Source organism: Leptonotus elevatus, chromosome 14 (genome assembly GCF_054856555.1).
Source record: "Leptonotus elevatus isolate MCC_2025b chromosome 14, RoL_Lele_1.0, whole genome shotgun sequence".
Lineage (NCBI taxonomy): Eukaryota > Metazoa > Chordata > Actinopteri > Syngnathiformes > Syngnathidae > Leptonotus > Leptonotus elevatus.
In genome coordinates this window covers 10,796,942-10,815,883 of record NC_141252.1, presented here as the reverse complement: position 1 = coordinate 10,815,883, position 18,942 = coordinate 10,796,942, and the positions used below count along the sequence as shown (strand labels likewise).

At 41.3% G+C, this 18,942-nt stretch overlaps 1 protein-coding gene across 2 annotated transcripts in view; it reads right to left on the bottom strand.

Annotated features, from left to right (window-relative positions):
• Nucleotides 1-18,182, bottom strand: part of eml5 (EMAP like 5) — a 43,932-nt gene extending 25,750 nt beyond the window's left edge. For both annotated transcript variants that reach the window (XM_086094390.1, XM_086094391.1), the window contains exons 1-5: nucleotides 17,679-18,182; nucleotides 10,325-10,484; nucleotides 8,370-8,468; nucleotides 7,921-7,989; nucleotides 1,911-2,096 (exon numbers count right to left, since the gene is read on the bottom strand). In XM_086094390.1, the coding sequence (XP_085950516.1) occupies nucleotides 1,911-2,096; nucleotides 7,921-7,989; nucleotides 8,370-8,468; nucleotides 10,325-10,484; nucleotides 17,679-17,875 (711 nt within the window). In that variant the 5' untranslated portion in view covers nucleotides 17,876-18,182. The remainder of the gene's footprint in view (nucleotides 1-1,910; nucleotides 2,097-7,920; nucleotides 7,990-8,369; nucleotides 8,469-10,324; nucleotides 10,485-17,678) is intronic.
• Nucleotides 18,183-18,942: the final 760 nt, after the last annotated feature.

The window sequence follows — 18,942 nt, the reverse complement described above, 5'->3', positions numbered from 1 at the left end:
ACGGCCTCAACGTCGCACAAAGCAGAAGGGAGGAGCAAGAGTCGCTATGATTTGCTTATTATCACTGCAAAGTATGCTGTTGAATCCACGGTAAAATATTTGGTGGTACAAAAATCAGGAATCGGAATGTACTGTACTTATTATTATCCCATCCCCCAACCCCCATTCCCTAACAAAGCTGTTGATCCCATAGATATAATTTAATCCTGTGTAGCAAAAGACTGATCCTTCTCTATTGAGCAGAATCAAGCAAGCAATGTGGATCTCTACCTATGCTGGATGCAAGTGATGGTCCTTTTCTGCTGGTCAGAGGCACTGACCTCAATTCTAAGATTTGGTCCATGAAATTGCATTATTCCCAACAGTCTCTTCATTTCATAGACTTTATCCTATGTGAATTTTAAAATTTTCTGTCCAAACATATTTCAGCCTTAACTAACCTAAAAGGACCATTGAATGTGCTGAACATTGCCACTTATGGATAAAGGGCGACCAGACGTCTGGCTTTTAACCGGGACAGTCCTAACTGTTTGGGCCATGTGTATGTCAACCACACGGTTGTCATAGCGATTCACGGCTAATCCAACTACATCTAATCACTAACAGGTGTGCTTTTGTCATACTGGAACTAGAACTACTTCCTGCTTCCATTCCTAATAATCATGGGAAAAGTAGTTCTACTAGACTAATGCTGGGGTTGCCGGTCAGACCAAACGCAAGCTGAGCATTTCTGGCAGCATATTTCCAATGTTACAATGTGGGAAAGGTGCCAGGAAAATGGCACAGCCAGCTTCCAATAGCTGCTGGGACGAAGCAAAAAAACTCAAACTCAACCAAGATAGCATTTAGCATTAGCTAAAGCAATAACGCAACCGACGGTCACCAGATTGACAAGCGGTTAAATGTGTTATTAATAGTTTCCTAGTGATGATTTAATCATTTGATTTTCAGCAAAATTGCCGTGTCACGGGTTTTAATTTAAAAAAATCACCCAAATTTATTTACAGTAATTTCTGGACTATAAGACACACCTGACTATAAGCCGCGCTAGCTAAATTTGGGGTATACTCGAGTTTGTTACACATATAAGCCGCACCCGACTATACGTTTGGTTTGACCAATCTCGTTTTAGGGGAAAAAAGAAAAAAAAAGCACGGACATCTTTACCGGATAAAAATGCGCCTCTCGCTGTTCAACATTCAACAAGGAAACTGTGAGTAATTCTGCAAAAACAGAATTAATTGTAGCTTCCATTCGTCTATGTTAGGTTTGTTCGTTTCCGCCAGCGTTGGCGCTTGTTGGTTTCGTCGCAGCTGCATGTCCCGCCCTAATCAATGCATGATTGGTCCGACCTAAAAAAAGGTCGGTTGCAAACGTATCAGCGGGAGCAGTACAAGATGTATTCTTGTAGTATTTGTGAACTTGCTGGCAAGGTTAAAGTGGGGCTGCATAGAACATATTATTGTCAAGATTTTTTTTTTAGGGTTGACGACTTTCAGCACAGTTCAGCAACACCTTTTATTTAAGGTCTACCATTTAAAGCTACTACAGCAGCCAGAATGAATTTAAGCCATTTTTGATTTTTAAGGTTGAAGTAGAAGTGGGCATGAGTAGAAATGTCCACATAAATGTTGGTGCCGAGGATTGATCGATCGCAGTTTTTCAATATTATAAGCGATGTACATACAATGATTTTGAGTGGGCATATTGTGTTCGGTTCCTCCGCTGACTCCTACCAAGATATGAGTGGGGAGGAGGGGGCGTGTCCATATTGCAGAGCAGAAACAGGCATTACAAGGAGTAGTTATTCATTGATTTTTCCAATATAAATTGATAAAATTAAATTACAATAAAAAAAACATCAAATACATAAAGACAGTTTTTTGGCAAAATGTTTCCTTTAAACGTACCCCATGAGCCCCTTGCACAGTCCTCATCAGATTGATCCCTTTCCACACATAGATGTCGCCGTTCAAGGCACCGGAATACGTGACCTCATCCTTGGCGCAAGCCAGGCAGAGGATGGTTTGGAGATCCCCCGTCTTGCCGAAAACTCCCCGTTTGGGCGTGAGAGCATTACCGCATAAGCCCCAGAACTGCACACACAGACAGAAGAGTGAAAGGTGGTGATGGTGGCTAATAATCCCTGCGTAATCCTGTTGTGACACAGCAAGTGGACAATAACGGAGTGTTTGGGTACAACAGTAATCAGAAAAATCACAAATATTTCCCACACGCATGCACACAGGTATCGACTACCTTGAAAGATAACACGTTGGTGCTGTAACCATCTGATCAACATGCACAGACACAGGCGCACACTCAGACGCCAGCATGCTCATTATTTATAAGCAAGGTCATTGGGATGCATGGGCAGAGCCTCGTCTGAGGGCTAAATCCATCAAAGAGAGGAGGTGAGAGCAAAAAGGGAGGCGCCCTGTCTGCATAGAGATAAGATCGCAATGGGCTTCTCAAATGCTGAGACACGACTGCCGGCACGTGAAAATGGAGACGCGCTCATCCCTCGCAGGCAGAAGGAAAATGATAATAATATTGATCAATGTGTCATTTTATTAAATGCCTAGCCAGGCTTAACAGGGTGACAAATCTACTTGACAAAAACATCCCGACATACCAGAGATTACAATTTGCTCTAGATTGATAAACACACTGTGGGTTAACAAGGGGCATTGATTATCAGTCAGGGATCACGAGCAAGGATACCACCTGTTATCAAAAATATGGATTAAAATACAAAGAGAGACATCGAGTCCTTGAACCTATAGGAAATTAATATGGACAAAATTGTCATTGCACCCTTCGCAACTATAACAGCGCCCACTTTTCTGGGACATATTGTCCATCTGTGAGAACCTGTGTTTGCTCAAAGAACCGATTAATTCATTGACTAAGGTTCCCAATAAAGTGCATATGTTGCCATACAAAACCTTCCTAAATTCTTAACTGAACAATGAGAGAGCATTCGCGTTAAGATTGTGCATGGGGCGGAGAATGAATGTTAAAAATTGTACACATCGCAAGCGCACAAGCAATCCGGGACGGTACTGTATGTGGGACTGTGTTGAGATGTCTAAGGTGGTGGTTTTGAAGTAGGTGGGATGGGTGCTCTATTGTACCCCAGAATGCGACAGAGGCTGCAGTGATAGATGCAGCGTGACTGTCCTCCCTGCCCACAACTGATAAGGCAGCGAGACTCGGGCAGCAGCTAATCCCTTTGCTGTTTGAATTGCTGAGAGCAGACGAGAAGCCAGAGGGGGTCACAATGAGGCCAGGGGTAGCGGTAGAAAACTCAGTGGGGCAATGTGGAAGTGAACGGGGGGGTGGGGGGTGGGGGGGGCGGTATTTCTTGGTACCGAAGCTTTTCGTGATCTTGCGTATTTAGCCCATTTTTTTTCAAAGTGAACAAAAGCACCCCCAAAATTTTTGACTATATACGTAGATATATTTTTACTGTGTTCTTTTTAACAAGCTTGAAACTTTTAGCTATAATATGTATAAACCATAGAGTTTAAAAGTAATATTAAAACAACAAAAATACAGTACACCTCTTTACTCATTGACTTCCCATGCAATTTTTGGAGCGGGAAGTAACCCCAGACCACGGCCAGCTACCAACCCCCCCCCCCCCCCCCCCCCCCCCATCTTTGTAGTAACCAAGCACCCCTAAACCTCTGAACCTAGAGTCGCCTCATGCAATTGGAAATGGAGTGGTTCACTTAGCGACTTTCATGCAGCTGTTGAGGGACTGGTTTGCATTTAAGTCATTCACTGCCAGCCCAGTTAAAAAGGAATTTGACGTCTATAACCGTCAATGGCAGTGAATGTCTCATTCACAATCAGCCATTGCTTTTTGGTTAAATCAGCTGGGTTAGGCTCTAATATTTGCCAAGATCCTAAAGAAGGAAAAGAAGTGGAATATTCATGATCTTGAATCTCACTTTTAAAGCTCAATATTGAAAATGCAGTGTCGCTGCGATTTTAAATGGTAGGCAATGAAAATACACAGCCTTTTCTTACTGCAATTGCTGTGGAGGGGAATGATACTTCATCAGCAGCTCCCTCTTTTCTCTGTCACACTACAGCAACCCTGAGCGATGTCAGAGTGTTAACTGCTACCCTAGCAGGGGTCAGCAAAGAGCACGCTGAAAAAGTGGACGAGCGTTGCTGGAAGGTAGTTTTCTCACAGTTCTTGTCCATTCGCATCGAGTCAAGCGCAATCCTGTGGCAATCCACATCATTGCTATGAAAACATTTCATTTACGAGACTATAGTATTTTGATTGCTTTATAAGACGCACTGCTCAGCCCATCTTTCCTTTAAGTCTAACGTCTTAGGTCAACCTGCGTTCTCATTACATTACTGAGCTGTATCACACGACAGTCTTGTATCATTCGTGATGACATCAGGGCCACTTCATTAGGTATACCAGCACAATGGAATGGGATTCAATACTGCCTGCGAGCTATTGATTCAACAATATGCTAATTATTGTGGCTTTAGTTTCCTGTGATGTAGATAATTACAGTAAGTTAAATATTCATTAATGATCCTCATCAATGTTAATATTTGTTTTGATCTATTAGGCCATCATAATAAAAACACATATCCATCAAAGGAATTTTGTCGGTAAGTAAGACGTTAACTCCAAAGCTTGAGTTGTTTTGACCGAAGCATAGCACAAAAAGGCTAAATAATTGGCTGTGCGCGTGTGCGCACATGCGTCTAAAAAGCAAGGCCGAGGTATAGCGCATTTCATACACTAATTACCTCAATGTGCTTCTAGTTAATATACAATACATATAGGGGACTGTTGAATGGGCTGAACATTGGCACTTATGTAATAGGTTTGTATGTTAGCACTTAAAATTCACCATCACTGGAAAAAAGTGATTTAAGGGTATATTTTGTGACAACGTTTAGCACAAGTTGTAATGCCCATTATTTATGGCCGTTACAATTTGTGGGTGCATTTAACACACAGATACAGTCCTCCGCCTGGAGCTTTTTTTGTTTTTTCGACACAAGCAATCTTAATGACTTGACAGGCTCTATATAAATCTCATTAAATATTATTAGCAAATTAAAAAAAGATCTGGCATGAGGAGAGAAGCTGAAGGTAAGCTGCTCACTTCTTCATTCTCTAATGAGTCATGGAGAGGCTTATCGTTGGCGATATTTTCAGAGGGTGAAGTGGGCATAAGTGGAGATAAATTTTGGTGCAGACTGACTCTCATTTTTGGACATTATAGGTAATGTTGATGTACATACAATGATTTTGAATGGACAAATTGTATCCAGTTCCTCCACTGACTCCCACCAAGGCAAGGGGGAGGAATGGGGGGACATGTCCATATTGCAAAGGAATTGGATGCATTTGCAGAATAGTTTTTTTTACTAATTTCTCCAAACAAATTGCTGAAATTGAAAATGCTAGTTTCATTATCCTGGTAAAGTTTTTCTTGGTAAAATAGTTCCTTAGAAGCATAATTTAAACATTCAAAGTTAAAAAAAAAATATTTAGCCATTTAAAAACAAAAGAAAAAAATGTAAACTAGTTTACTAAAATTACTAAATAAATGAATAAAGAATTTGAAAAATTGCTTATAGAAATACTCTAAAAGACCTTAACCATGGGTTACAAAAAAAAAAGTGTAGGTTGTCCACAGCCCTGGTAGTCGTCACAGAAGTTGTGTTTCCCTCAGCCCGCGAGTGAGTGGATTACTGCCAGTAAATCTCCTGGATGCTCTGAGTGCTATAATCACTGAGCAAACGCAGGGCCAGGGAGCAGATGTCACATGGTCTGCAGGGTAAAGGCTGGGCTGGGGAATTATATGGGACAATTGCTGGATTGCCCTGCCATTGGGAAACCAGTGTAGAGGGAGGAGGGAGAGGACTAAGCGGGCATTGTGGACAGGCGGGGGTGCGCCGGCGGAGGTTTCTGTACCAGGGCAGTAGTAGGAAGAGTTCAGTGCAAATACAACAGATGAGATTGAGATGAGGGACGTTTACTTAACACGTGCATTTGGCCAAATGCAACACGTTTATTTGATGCAGTGGAAACTTAGCAGAATGGCAGAAAGCAGTAGCAAAATTTGTCATTTCAATGCCAGATAATTAATACAGATTTACACCTTTCCACTCTTACATTAACCCATTCACTGCCATTGACAGCTAGAAACGTCAAAAATTAATTTGAACTATTTCTATTAGTTAAATTTTTTTCCACTTTTGTTAACAAGAGTACGAAAACCTAAGAAAAAAATGATTGTACATTTAGAACAGATATAAAATTTGTGATTAATCGTGAGTTAACTAGTGAAGTCATGCGATTAATTACGATTAAAATTTGTAATCGCCTGACAAGAGGATTATTAAAAATTAGTCAGGCAATTAAAAATTTTTTTGTAATTAATCGCATGGCTTCAATAGTTAACTCACGATTAATCACACATTTTATATATGTTCTAAATGTGCAATAAAAAAAAAAAGGTTTTCATACTCTTGTTAACAAAAGTAGAATTTTTTTTTTAAACTAATAGAAAGTTTAAAAAAAAAATTTGACGTTTCTAACCGTCAATGGCAGTGAATGAGTTAAGATGCATCACGAGTGAAATTACTATGGGAATGTGCGCTGCTTCTACTTGGAAACTACTTGGCTGGCGTACACATGTTTTTCTTGCTTTAGAGCCGCTGGCGAGTCGTAGAGAGGATGCTGGGCAGTGGCGGGTGCAGTGGCGGGTGCAGTGGCGTGCGAAGCACAGTAGATGCTCAGGGCAAAAAGCCGCCAAAAACATTGTTTTTGTCGACGAGTGGCAGGGGCATTTTTACTATTGCGGCACCAATCTATGGGATGGGACCCACACTGCCACCGTGTCTCTGATTTGGGAGTGCAGAGCACTGACCACTGAGCTAAAAATCCGGACCACCAATTTAACTCAGCGCCCTATTAGGAGCTACTGTATGGGAACTGAGGTTTCACATCAACATATGACCCACAAGAGGACAGTGTTTTGGGTCTCTTAGTGTCTCCAGTTCACATTTTGTGAAGTTCTTCTTTTTTCACTGGCGACTCATGGCTTGATAATCTGTTTATCGGATCATGCAGAGTTATTATTCCTAACGGTAGGCTGTTCATACTAATGTACATATTTATATGGGGACGTTTAGAGGCAGGGGTCTGGTAATCTAATCCGATTTCAGCCCAAAAAACAACAACATAAAAACAGTATTGGTGTCATTCAAAATATAGTGGAGTATAATTCATTTTTATTGACTTTATTAGGGTTATTTGTCAGGATCCTTTCATTTATTTTGAATTTATTGTGAAGTTGAATGTATGTAACCCAAATGTCTGGAATACATGGGGCATATTTTCCCCATACCTACTATAGTATCACTCCTAGGCAGAATTCTTACATAAACATGATTCACTGTTTTCCTCATGTTTTGGGACTTCCTCCAGCTCCTTGTTATTTCCATCAAAGGCAATACTGCTCCAAATCCCAAAAGAAAGTTTGGCAGTGACACCGTAGATAAACTTGTGATGTTCTTTATGTAAAACGTGAAAGAGCTGCAATCGAGACAAGCCAAAAAAGAAAAAAAAAAGATGCTAGAGCAGCTGCAGCTGGTACTGTGGAGAGCTGTGAAAACCTCAATGAGCAGATTCATAGCTCATCATACAAAGACAACATTCCTTCCTTTTTGCAGTAGAAATTGCTGCAAATGTGAGTGAACGTAATGTGAGTCATTGACTGCAGTGCTTGTATGTTGAAGCCTCACATCAGAGATCACATCGAGTGTGCACTCCCAATCTACAGTTTGAAAAACATCTGTATTGAGATATTACACTAATTACACTTGCACTGTGATGTGTCAAATGCAAAAATATGAAATCTGTACCTTGATGTGTTTGACTCCGCAGCTTACAAGCTTGTTGGGCTGGTACAAATCCCACGATATGTCAAATATCTGCAGGGAGAAGGCGATAGATACATCAGAGATGTGCTCTCAACATGACACTTATATTGAGCGCTGATTCTTGAAGCACTTATTTTCGAGTTATGCTCATGCTTGTCATATTTGTGGCAGATAAATGAAAGGAGAGTCTGGGTGGACTGCGTTTACAGCATGCGGGTTGTATTAGGAAACAACAGCTGCCTGTGTCGTCATCATCATATAATCATTTTTTTTAAAAATCCCCTTTGATTAGCTGTGCGGTGTCCAAAATAAGCACAATCAAGTGGGGGCCTCATTTATTTTGTCCTCAATAATAGGCAGGTCCTCAATTTCGCAAAAGAGGGTGGTCAACTGCTGATGAAGCAAAGGGTGGAAATTATTTATTTATTTACCCTGTCTGTATGGCCCGGTGCTGCTGCCAGAACCTTCCCTCTCCTCCAGTCCCACACGCAGATTGTGTTTTTAGAGTCCAAACCCACAGACACCAAGCACTGCAGACAGGAAACACACATCACATAAAATAACATATTATACATTTTGTTATCCAAACTACAAGCAAACGCTGCTCCGCTACCTCCACTGTGGCATGGGAGGCCACAATGAAAAGACTAATAATAATAATAATAATAATAATAATAATAATAATAATAATAATAATAATAATAATGACAGTTGTCCAGCCCCTGGCGCTTCCAGTGAGCTCATTGGAGTGTTTTTGCTGGAGGAGCCACCTATAGCTGACTGAGTGAGTAGGCAGGAGCAGTCGAGCAGAAGTGAACATAGCCGCTCTTATGGAAATGCAGCTTCACTCTGCTGTCTGCTTTGCATGGCAGGAGATGTCCTCTTTGATCCGCAGACTAGAAATCAGTCTTCGGATGACTCCCGAAACGTGTGCCGTTTAATGCCGAACAGCGTGAGGGCATTTAAGCAAATATATGCACACAATTGGACTGAAAAAAGGTACATTCTTATTTTCTAGCAACGCTTGAAAGGGAATGACTTAGTTTGCTGGTGGGTCCAGAAATATCACAAAAACCCTTGCACGTTTCCTCTAGTTAGCAACACACTGAGAGACGTCTGTGCACATTTTTTAATTGCTTTTATATTTGGACTGGCTAATCGCACCGGGGATCCCTCGGGAGTGTCTTGACTTCTTTTGAATACGAGTGATGAATAAAAGTACCACACTGGGAAGCAACGCAGCTTCCTCCTGCTTTAAATACTGTCACTTTCAATCTAAATCCACAGCTAGTTAGCCATGCAGGAAAAGAACATGGGGTTATTTCTCACGGCAAAATGCAGGAGGTACAACTTTACTACTAGCGCTTGCATGAGGGACATGCAAAGATAAAAAAAAAAATTATGAGATGGTTCCAGCATACTATTGATACCTTACAATCTACCCCTACACATTCCCAGTTAAGTATACGTCAATGTTATGGCAAAGTTTGTCATTTGGGCTTTGGCAAAAAAAAAAAAAAAACTAAGGCACAAGGGTACGTTTAACAACGTGATTACACTTGTCATTGTCTCATAATTGTAACATGCTTGAGTGCAGCTTTCCAGACAAAACTGCTGTAGTAATCACTGTCATTTAAAATGAGTTCTGATTGTCCTCTGCAGTTACAACTAAGCTCATCTGTGCTCAGCCTTTTTGCACCCCGAAAACAAACCGCAGCAGAAAAACAAGAGCACAGACCTCTGCCGAGGTTAAATCCTTTGGACTGCCTTTTTTTTTATGTTGTGGGTTCCTGACACTGACGTCCCCATGTGACATTTGCATTTTCTTCCCATGCTTGTGTGGGTTTTCTGCGGGTATTCTGACTTCCTTTCACATGCCAGAAACATGACTTTGTGACTAGAAGAACGAGATCCCGGATGCAAGCGGACGAAATTAGTTTCCTCCGTAGGGTGTCCGGGCTCTCCCTTAGAAATAGGGTGAGAAGCTCGGTCATCCGGGAGGGATTTAGGGTCGAGCCGCAACTCCTTCACGTTGAGAGGAGCCAGTTGAGGCGGCTCGGGCATCTGGTTCGGATGCCTCCCTGGAGAGGTGTTCCGGGCATGTCCCACCGGCGGGAGGCCCCGGGGACGACCCAGAACACGCTGGAGAGACAATGTCTCTCGGCTAGCCTGGGAACACCTTGGGATACCGTCGGAGGAGCTGGTTGAAGTGGCTGGGGAGAGGGAAGTCTGGCTTTCCCTCCTAAAGCTGCTGCCCCCGCGACCCGGCCCCGGATAAGTGGTAGTAAATGGATGGATGGAGTTTCCATCTACAAACATGCTCCTCAAAAAGCAGTTTATAAAAATGGACAGCCATAGCTGGTTGGGAACATCTTTAAAACTGTACCTGTCCTTCAAGGTCAAACGCCAGGCAGGCAACGCCGTGAGTGTGCACATCTTTGAGGATGGACACTGTCTGCACAGTGTAGGAGTCCCACACACAGATGTACGGCTCCTTGCCCACCTGCCCCGTGGCCACCAACACGCGCTCAGGATGTAGGGCTAAACTGTAAAGACAATGGGAGAAGAGAAGACAAAACATCCTGTTAATAAGGCCATTTTGCTTGTCTGTGTGTGCGCTGGATTCACCTTCCAGCGGAAACTACTGGGATGAGATGAACACATTAAACCCGTGTTAGGAATGAACGGCAAAAAGGAGAGGGGCAGCTTGACGAGGTGACACGGATGACTTAACACAGACGCGCGCGCGCACACACAGCCTAGTTTAATGTGTGCCTGCAGGAACTGAGAAGCAGTCTGAGTCTCATGAATCAAATCGTCTCATTTGTTAAAAAAAGCACTGTGCAAAACTCTTAGGCCACCATTACAATTAGGCTAGATGTATGTGTGCTAATACTCTCAGTGACGTGCGGTTAATTTCATGACTGGTGAGAAATTGACTCCTCGTAGTTGGATTTAAAAATTCTAAATAGAAAATCAGCCTGTATTTAAATGTTGACCTTAATTGAAATATTTGTTTTTAAAGCTTTTAATTATGCTTCAATTCCACAATGTGACAACAACAAAAACAAAGGTCAAGTTCAAAATGACTTCAGTCAATGAAAGAAAAAAGCTAGAGGTGGATTAAAGGGGGAAAAAAATTGACAATAATATGTTCTTTGCAACCCCACTAATCTAAATACGATATTCTGGTTAATATTGCATTAGTGGAATATGAGTTAAGCAGCAAAACCCAGCAGTTTTTAATCAATATCAGAAGGCGGCCATTTTGCCAGTTGCTGTCGAGTGAAAATGATATCAAAGTTGCTCAGGACTCAAGTAACAACCAATCACAGCTCAGTTTCAGAAAACTGTGAATGGTCATTGCCAGGCTGAGCCCTGAGCAACACTGATGTCATCTTCAGTCGACAGCAAGTGACAAAATGGCCGCCCCCTGAGATGAATAAAAACGGCTGGATTTTGCTTCATAACTCCTATTCCACAAATGTAATATTAATCAGACTGTCATGTTGAGACTAGTGAGGTCACATGAAACATATATTTTTGTCAAGAAATGTTTAAGGTTGACTTCCCCTTTAATGAAAATAGAGCCCTTTAGGAGGGCATCTGGAGGAATCTCAAAATCAAAAATACTAACCAATATCCACTCTATTTTTGTTCATTCCTCAAAACGTTTGCAGTGCTTTGCAGTCCAACATACTGAACAATCGCTGGCCCATTCACCTACCCAAATTTATCCAGGGGGGGTTTCCTCGTGTAGCCAGGCATACGTTTGTAACGCTCTTACATAATCCCCCCCCCCCCCCCCGGCCAACTTGAAGCACTCCTGGTCTACAGCAGGCTGCATAAAGCTGTCTCACCAACCACTTCCGCCCCACCCATCCTTTTAGCAGCCGCCGGTCACGTTCCAGATTCACTGGGCAATTCATCCTCCTGCTCTCCTCCTCGTGGCCTATATATTCCACCCCGGTAAAGAGCTCCCACCATTGTAACCTAAAATGACTGTTAAGCCAAGTGCCCTCCAGAATGTTGTTAGAACAAGTCCAAAAAATTCTGGAACAGACCTAACAGGTGTCCAGCATCGACCTAGTCAACTCAAACCAGCTCAAGAAAAAGAAAAAAAAAACCCTACTTGGATTTACAGTAAGATCACCATGAGAAGATGCGACTCGATCCCTCACCCGCTCTTCCCCTTCACTTCTCCATCGAACCTCTCACCCACCTGGCATAGTTTCTCAGCTCACTTCTTTACAAATTGCATAATCGGAGCAACGCTGCTAAAAATAACATTCAGACACGGAGACAAATAATTGGAACACTTTGAGATGCAGCAAAATCCGACAAAAAGGTGAGCACCGAATCTGAAGGCTTATATGAAACAAGAAATCCAGTTTCACTTCTATTCTCTTGCAAATATAGTTGGAAAAAGTAACATGATACAACCAAGCAGCTTTTGAGCTTTACCGTCATTCTCACTTCACAATCACTAACATAAGCAGATAGAGTCGCGTTACCACTGCTATCAAAAGGTAGAGGCTTCAATTGATTCGTCAGGAAAGTTATCAAATTCATTCTGGACAAAATACTGCTGAAAATGACTCAATGAGCCAAGTATCCCTTTAAATATTTCTTTCCAAAGAAAAGTCTGAACAAATAAGAGGCCGACCAGGATACAAGACAATAACAGTTTTAATTGCATGCAAATGCATTCCTTTCCCGCCAACAAGAGACTACGCATGTCCCCGCCTCCTGTTTGTCCATGTAACAGCTTGAAGCAGAAAGCACTCGGAGCCGCGAGACAACAAAATCTCTTGTTTCGCTTACCTTCTTCTCAGCTAAAGCCATCGCTAAATACCGCAACGAACGACTTATCCCGCGGCCTGACGCCACGGTCCTCCCGTTTAAAAAAAAAAAAAACGTTGTTTGATGCAGCTGCTTTACATATGCAAAACTTGCCAAAACAGCGTGTCAACAAACCCTTCTGTAGTACACAGAAAGAGTGATTTTGAGCGGAGGGGAAGCAGAGCTACAGCATGGCAGGATACAATCAACCACCAAAGACATATATTCACACTTATTGATCCGCCCTGGCACAACAACACCATCAATTTGTGAGTCCCAGCACAATTGAAAGCAAAACACGGGAGTCATTTTCTCCAGCAGCGGTAGGCTTTGTCTGCTTTTGCCTTCGTGTGATTTAAAAGGAGGTCAGGATTAAACCATTTCTGGGGATGTGTATGGGATTTTTCCAGAGGTTTGGCGTTTTTAATCCAGCTGCCCACCAAACTTCATCTGAGACACCTGCCCATGCACTAGGTACTTAAAGCTAAAAATAGAAAAGGGAGATTGGAAGAAACTATTACACATTCGTGCTGTACTATGTTCAACAAAGACATGATTTAATCTGAACTAAAGATTCCGTGTCCAGTTAGTAAAGGAAATTAGGATGATGTGCTTCTTCCTGGGAAGTGTGCCAAACAAGCATAACATATGGAAGAAGGGATTTGAAGGAACCTCCAGGCTCATAAACATGTAAAATCCATAACTCTGGCAGCGCTTCATTCTAAAGGTTAACAAGATAACTTAGTGTAGTGTAATATGAATCAATCTTTTGCAGAAATAAATAATGTTTTTTTTTTTGTAATGACTTCTCCTTTATTCACTTAACGGTGTATTGGAAATACAATAAAGATGTGATTGAATCTACAACCTTGAGATGATCTACCACAAGGTGCAAACTAAAGAAGTAGCAGCATTCGACAACGGGAACACTAAATTACACAACAAACAAACAAAAATCTGATTATTTGGACAGATTAAACCAAGGTCAACTTCATAATGATAGGAAGAGAAAAGTATAAAAAAAGGAAAGCAGCACTTGATGCAAAGCATTCCACATCGCACGGAAGAGGCTTGTGCAACGGCTGTAAATGAAAGGGCTTGTCGGTGTTTATTGATTTACCTGCTGAGAAGGGTAAAATGATGAATTGTAGGGTTTATTGATCTATACTCTCTCCAGACAATCATTCAAATGCAAGGCCGGACTGTGCTAAATTACAACAATTGCACAAAATCCACAAGCTTCAAAAGCACCTTCTAGTAACTGCCTATTTTTTGCGCTCCGAGCTGCAACTGCATTAAGCACAGGAAGATCTCAGCAATAACATCTGCATACTTTCCTAGCTATTAAACATTCATTCAGGTGAAAAGATATGCTACAGTGCATGTAAAAGCAGGAGTTAGAACCAGTAGAAGAAAACTCATTGATCCGGCGACAATTCTGAACAAAACAACTGAAGGAGAAATGCGCGACTTTGCATCTGGGGTCATCTGAAAAAAAAAATATATATATATAAAAAACAGAAGAGGATATAAGAGCTGTATAAAAATCCATGCGGCAGTGAATTTTGCACCTAAATGGGAACATTCCTGACACAATCCACCTCCTAATACATAAATTACATAATGCTCACCACATACTTATTATTAAATGTGTTGTAACAGATATAGAATGTTTTGCCAGTCAAACTTAGCTATGCCATGTTTTGCTCTGACCAATCAACCAAGAGGATGCAAAAAATAATGGCTTTATTGAAGCTGGTCCGTTAAAGAAAAAAGTCTCATTGCTAATAGTCCTTGTAAAGTGAAAAGATGTCTTGTAAAATATGACACACCACAGAGAAGAAACAACCCTGTCAAATTTGAATGATAAAAAAACAACTTTTTGAAGCTATTGTCTCTGCTCTTAAAGTCTGTGGGTGTGTCTGCTAAATGCACTGAAACCATGCCCATGCTCAAGCGTCAATCAAATACCACTACATCTATCTTTCTTATGCCTACATCATATGTTTGGTCTGCAAAAAATACAAAGAATGTCCACCATTTAAGTCTCAAGTGGCCAGAATATATCCCACCGGTTTGTCCATACGACAACGGTAGTCGCTTGCCGCTAGCTAGCTCACGAGCTAGCCAAGCCTCCTCTCGGCCGACGGGTGGGCCGCGGGCTCATCCGTGGCGTCACCTCCTCACTTGGTGTCAGTGTGTGCGGGTCCACATAACAGAGACACTTTAGGGAAAGTCAACCGTTTATTTAAAACAGCGGCACATGTTATTAAGCCAGTGGCTCATACTACATGTGAATCATTTGAACACTTACTTCCTGCTACTTATAACAATGCTAAACTTTTTTTTACTACAGTAGTAACAAAATACATGTTACTTAGTCATTTATATATTGAAACTGAGCTGCTTTGTAAATTGTTCATCCCAGGAAGAGACATTTTCAGAATAAAAGCTAACATAACTAAATAGCTAACTAGCTAGCTAACTGCATGTTACAGTTGTAGAAATCGGCAAAAATAACTACCGTAACTCGAAATTCTGATGCTGATGAAAAGCAAAGGCGGTCAAGTTCTTATATAGTGAGAGGAAAACGACTGTAAAACTGAAACGGTTAGAAATTAAAACAAGTTTAATGCTATAACTGCACAATTGAGTACTCATAGTTCTCAGTCATCGCACAAGGTTTCAGCAATTATCTTCAAACATGTACTACTGTACTATAATGCATTGAGAAAATAATCAAAGACAAGCAAACAAAATAAAGAGGCGTTTAAGGCTGTTTCATGAAATGTACAGACGGAGACTAAAAACTTTTCATGAAATCCACGATTCAAATTTTTTTTAATGAAATTACACATGCTATAGCAGCTGTTAGAACCCCTGTCAAACTCTGGTACAACTTAAATTTTCCCAGTCCAACAGGCCTCCCCGCTACTGCAAATTCACACGTTTCAGGCGGTCAACACCCATGAGAGTTGCTTCGCCCACAAGGCAGCAAGCGTTTAGTATCGCTACAGTCCAATAAATAATGGAGCAGGAGCCCAGCTGAGAAACGACAGAGTACAGTATATAAAGCTAGTTATCTCCAGGCCAACACGCGCACACGTCAACACGAGCACTGGAGCGTTGGACACATGTTATTGTCGTGTGGCATGCTGGGAAAGTCGCAACCATCATCAGCCGGATGATGCAGCCTTGTCTTCATTTGATCAAAAAAAAAAAAACAGGTGCCTCAATGTTTGATGAGCTTTGACAACACGCACAGAATTCTGGTGTGACAAATGTAAGCCTCTTTCCTCACGGGCCATTTCAGTTATTTTACAATTCTTTGAGAGTTATATACAGTAGCGTAAATGTATGAAAAAATTATGACGCAATGATTGAATGCGTGTTATTAATTATGTATGTGCATTTTGAGGAGTTAAATGCTTGGTAAAACAGCTTGTCAAAGGGTTTTAGTATATTGGAATCGCTGTTTATTATTATTTTCAGACAAAACAACTGCCATTTGAGGACCTCAACATGGCTGAAAATTCACCTATTTTTGCAAGCTGATAAGAATTGATGTCGGTGCCATGAAATAGTATTTGCCATCTTTTTTTTCTACATAATTTGTTAAATGTAATGTTTAAGATCATCAAACAAATATAAATAAAGACGAAGATAACCCAAGTAAACAATTGAGTCCCTAGCTAAATCATGATTTTATTGTGGTGAATTTTTTCTGGGAAAGCCGAGTTAATTTTCACAGACCGCACCCAAACCTGATTACTTAGAGACCTGTTCAATCAAGAAATCACTTAATTAGAATCTGTATGACAAAAACAGAGCAAAAGATCAGAAAAAGCTGCAATAAAATGACACAAATGCAATATTAATCCAAACGCCATATTTAGACCAGTGGGGGCCCATAGAACATATTATTGTAAAGAAGATTTTTGACGTGGCCACCCCTACATTAAGTACTCAATTAAATAGAATAGGTATTTTTTTTTATGGTATTTATCCATCTATCTATCTAGAACACCTACTTATGAAAACACAAAAAATGCTGGACGATATGTGACTTGTCTTTCATCCATCAATTCCTTTTTAGGGTCATGAGTGAGCTACAGCCTATCCCAGCTGACTTTAGGCAAGAGTTGGGGTACACCTGGGACTGGCCACCAGTCAATTGCAAATTGCTTATCCTTTTTTTTTGGTCAGGGTGAGCTGGAGGCTATCCATGCTAACTATGGGAGCTCGCCAGCCAATAAAACCCTCTACCTCAGAACGGTGAGGTAAATGTGTAAAAACACTCGGTCACCACATGTCTGATAGTTCACGGTCACTTTCTACACACCAGGTGCATAAAGTGGATCTAGCAAAATACAATAGAGTGGAACAAGTTAATCCCTGATTGACAGAGATATACATATAGATAAGCTGCTGTAGATTCAGAAAGTTACTGTCCACCTATGTATAAATCTATGTCTATCAAAGATTAAAATATCTGACTGTGTTATACTTGCTTATATGGATTTGTGGAAAAAAATTGGACATTAGTCTGCTGCACAATTAAAATCAAATATCAAAGATTTCATGCCTTTCTCTTGCATAACCAATACACTCCCTTAAAATCTGGAAAATTATGATTTAACAGTATGGAATGGATCCAGCTAAACCTGATGGAATAATCTGGAAGGGTGGCGACAGACGATCAAGGAGGATGCTGTGCTGAAGTGTCCTTGAGCAAAAACACTGGAACCCACCCCAACCCACCCCCCAAAAATCCATTCACACGCACGTTACTAAGTGCAGTTTAACATCCTCTCATAGAGACTCCAACACATCACATTGCACAAGGTGACGCCTGCTTCTTGGTGCTAAAAGCAACTCTTTCATTAAACACACTCTACCTGATGATGTCATCGTTGTGGCCCAGGTAGAATTTCTGCTTGTGCTCTCGGGTGTTGTACACCACTCCCACGCCGGCCACGAAGTAGACGATCTCCTTGGCGGCGGTGTAGTAGAGGTTGTTGCGGCACTGGTGTCCCCGGTATCCGTACACCCACTCCAGTCTCAGGTGGCAGTTGGGAGCAGTCCTGTCAGCCATGTCCGCACTTCCGCGTGTCTCACGGTTTCTGTCACGTAGGGTATCTCAAACAGTGGCATTCACCGAGGAGGATTTAATTCAAACCCACGGGTCCCATCAGTTCCCCGGCGTTTTCACCAGTCCGGGGCGAGCGTACAATTGTGGCATTTTTGGAGATCCAATTCAGCCTGGGTGGAACCACTCTTTGGCTATTCGAGAATCAGTTTAGGAAGCCGAGTTGTTGAGAGTGGAAGTGGAAGCGGGCTCATACTTGCTTAGCTCCGTGTCGTGGTCCTCCTCTTCCACACAGGTCAAAGCTCCTGTCAAATCCTTCCAACAAAGATGGAGCTGCGCTGTTATTCCAAAAGCTCCGCCCACATAGATAACGGACATACCTCTTATCCAATCAGAGTCTGTCAATCGTTTAGTAGACACAAAACAAGCAAGGACATGCTACTGTACACAACTATCTATTTAACTATGCGTTCTCAATTTACTCATGTAGCCTAATAGTCTCGTGCAAAATTTTAGATCATCACAAGGGCTTGCAAAGTTAGCTGTCAAACTACCTTTTTAACCATCTGAATCTGATTAAGCTGCATGGAAAGTGTGGCTAGCCTCACTGTTCCTAACAGATCAAATGAAAACATTCCGTGTATCAATGCTTACTTTCATTTTTGGCCTTAGATAAAAGAAAAAAAGAAGAAAAACGGTCGACAGGACAGTTCGCTATTTAAGTTTGGCAACAGATATTACTGCAAATACATTTACTTGTTAGCCGCCACAATCAGTCGGTATAAAAGGTCTACACAAATGTCAAATGTCAGGTTTTTGTGACACCAAGACCTGTATATCACATAAATCTTGTAAATTATACATTAAAATCAAATTCCTTCCTGTGGCCCAATTTTCCATTTTGTAACTTTGCTCTGAACCAAAAATGTATTTTTATTTTTTATTTTTTATTTTAAACCTGGCTTTTTTTCCTGCTAGATAAAATAAATGAGTACATAAAGTAATCAGCCACTTTTCATTTTTCGATTTTTGGTTGGCAAAAATGGAAAGAACAAATGATACACCGAAAGAAA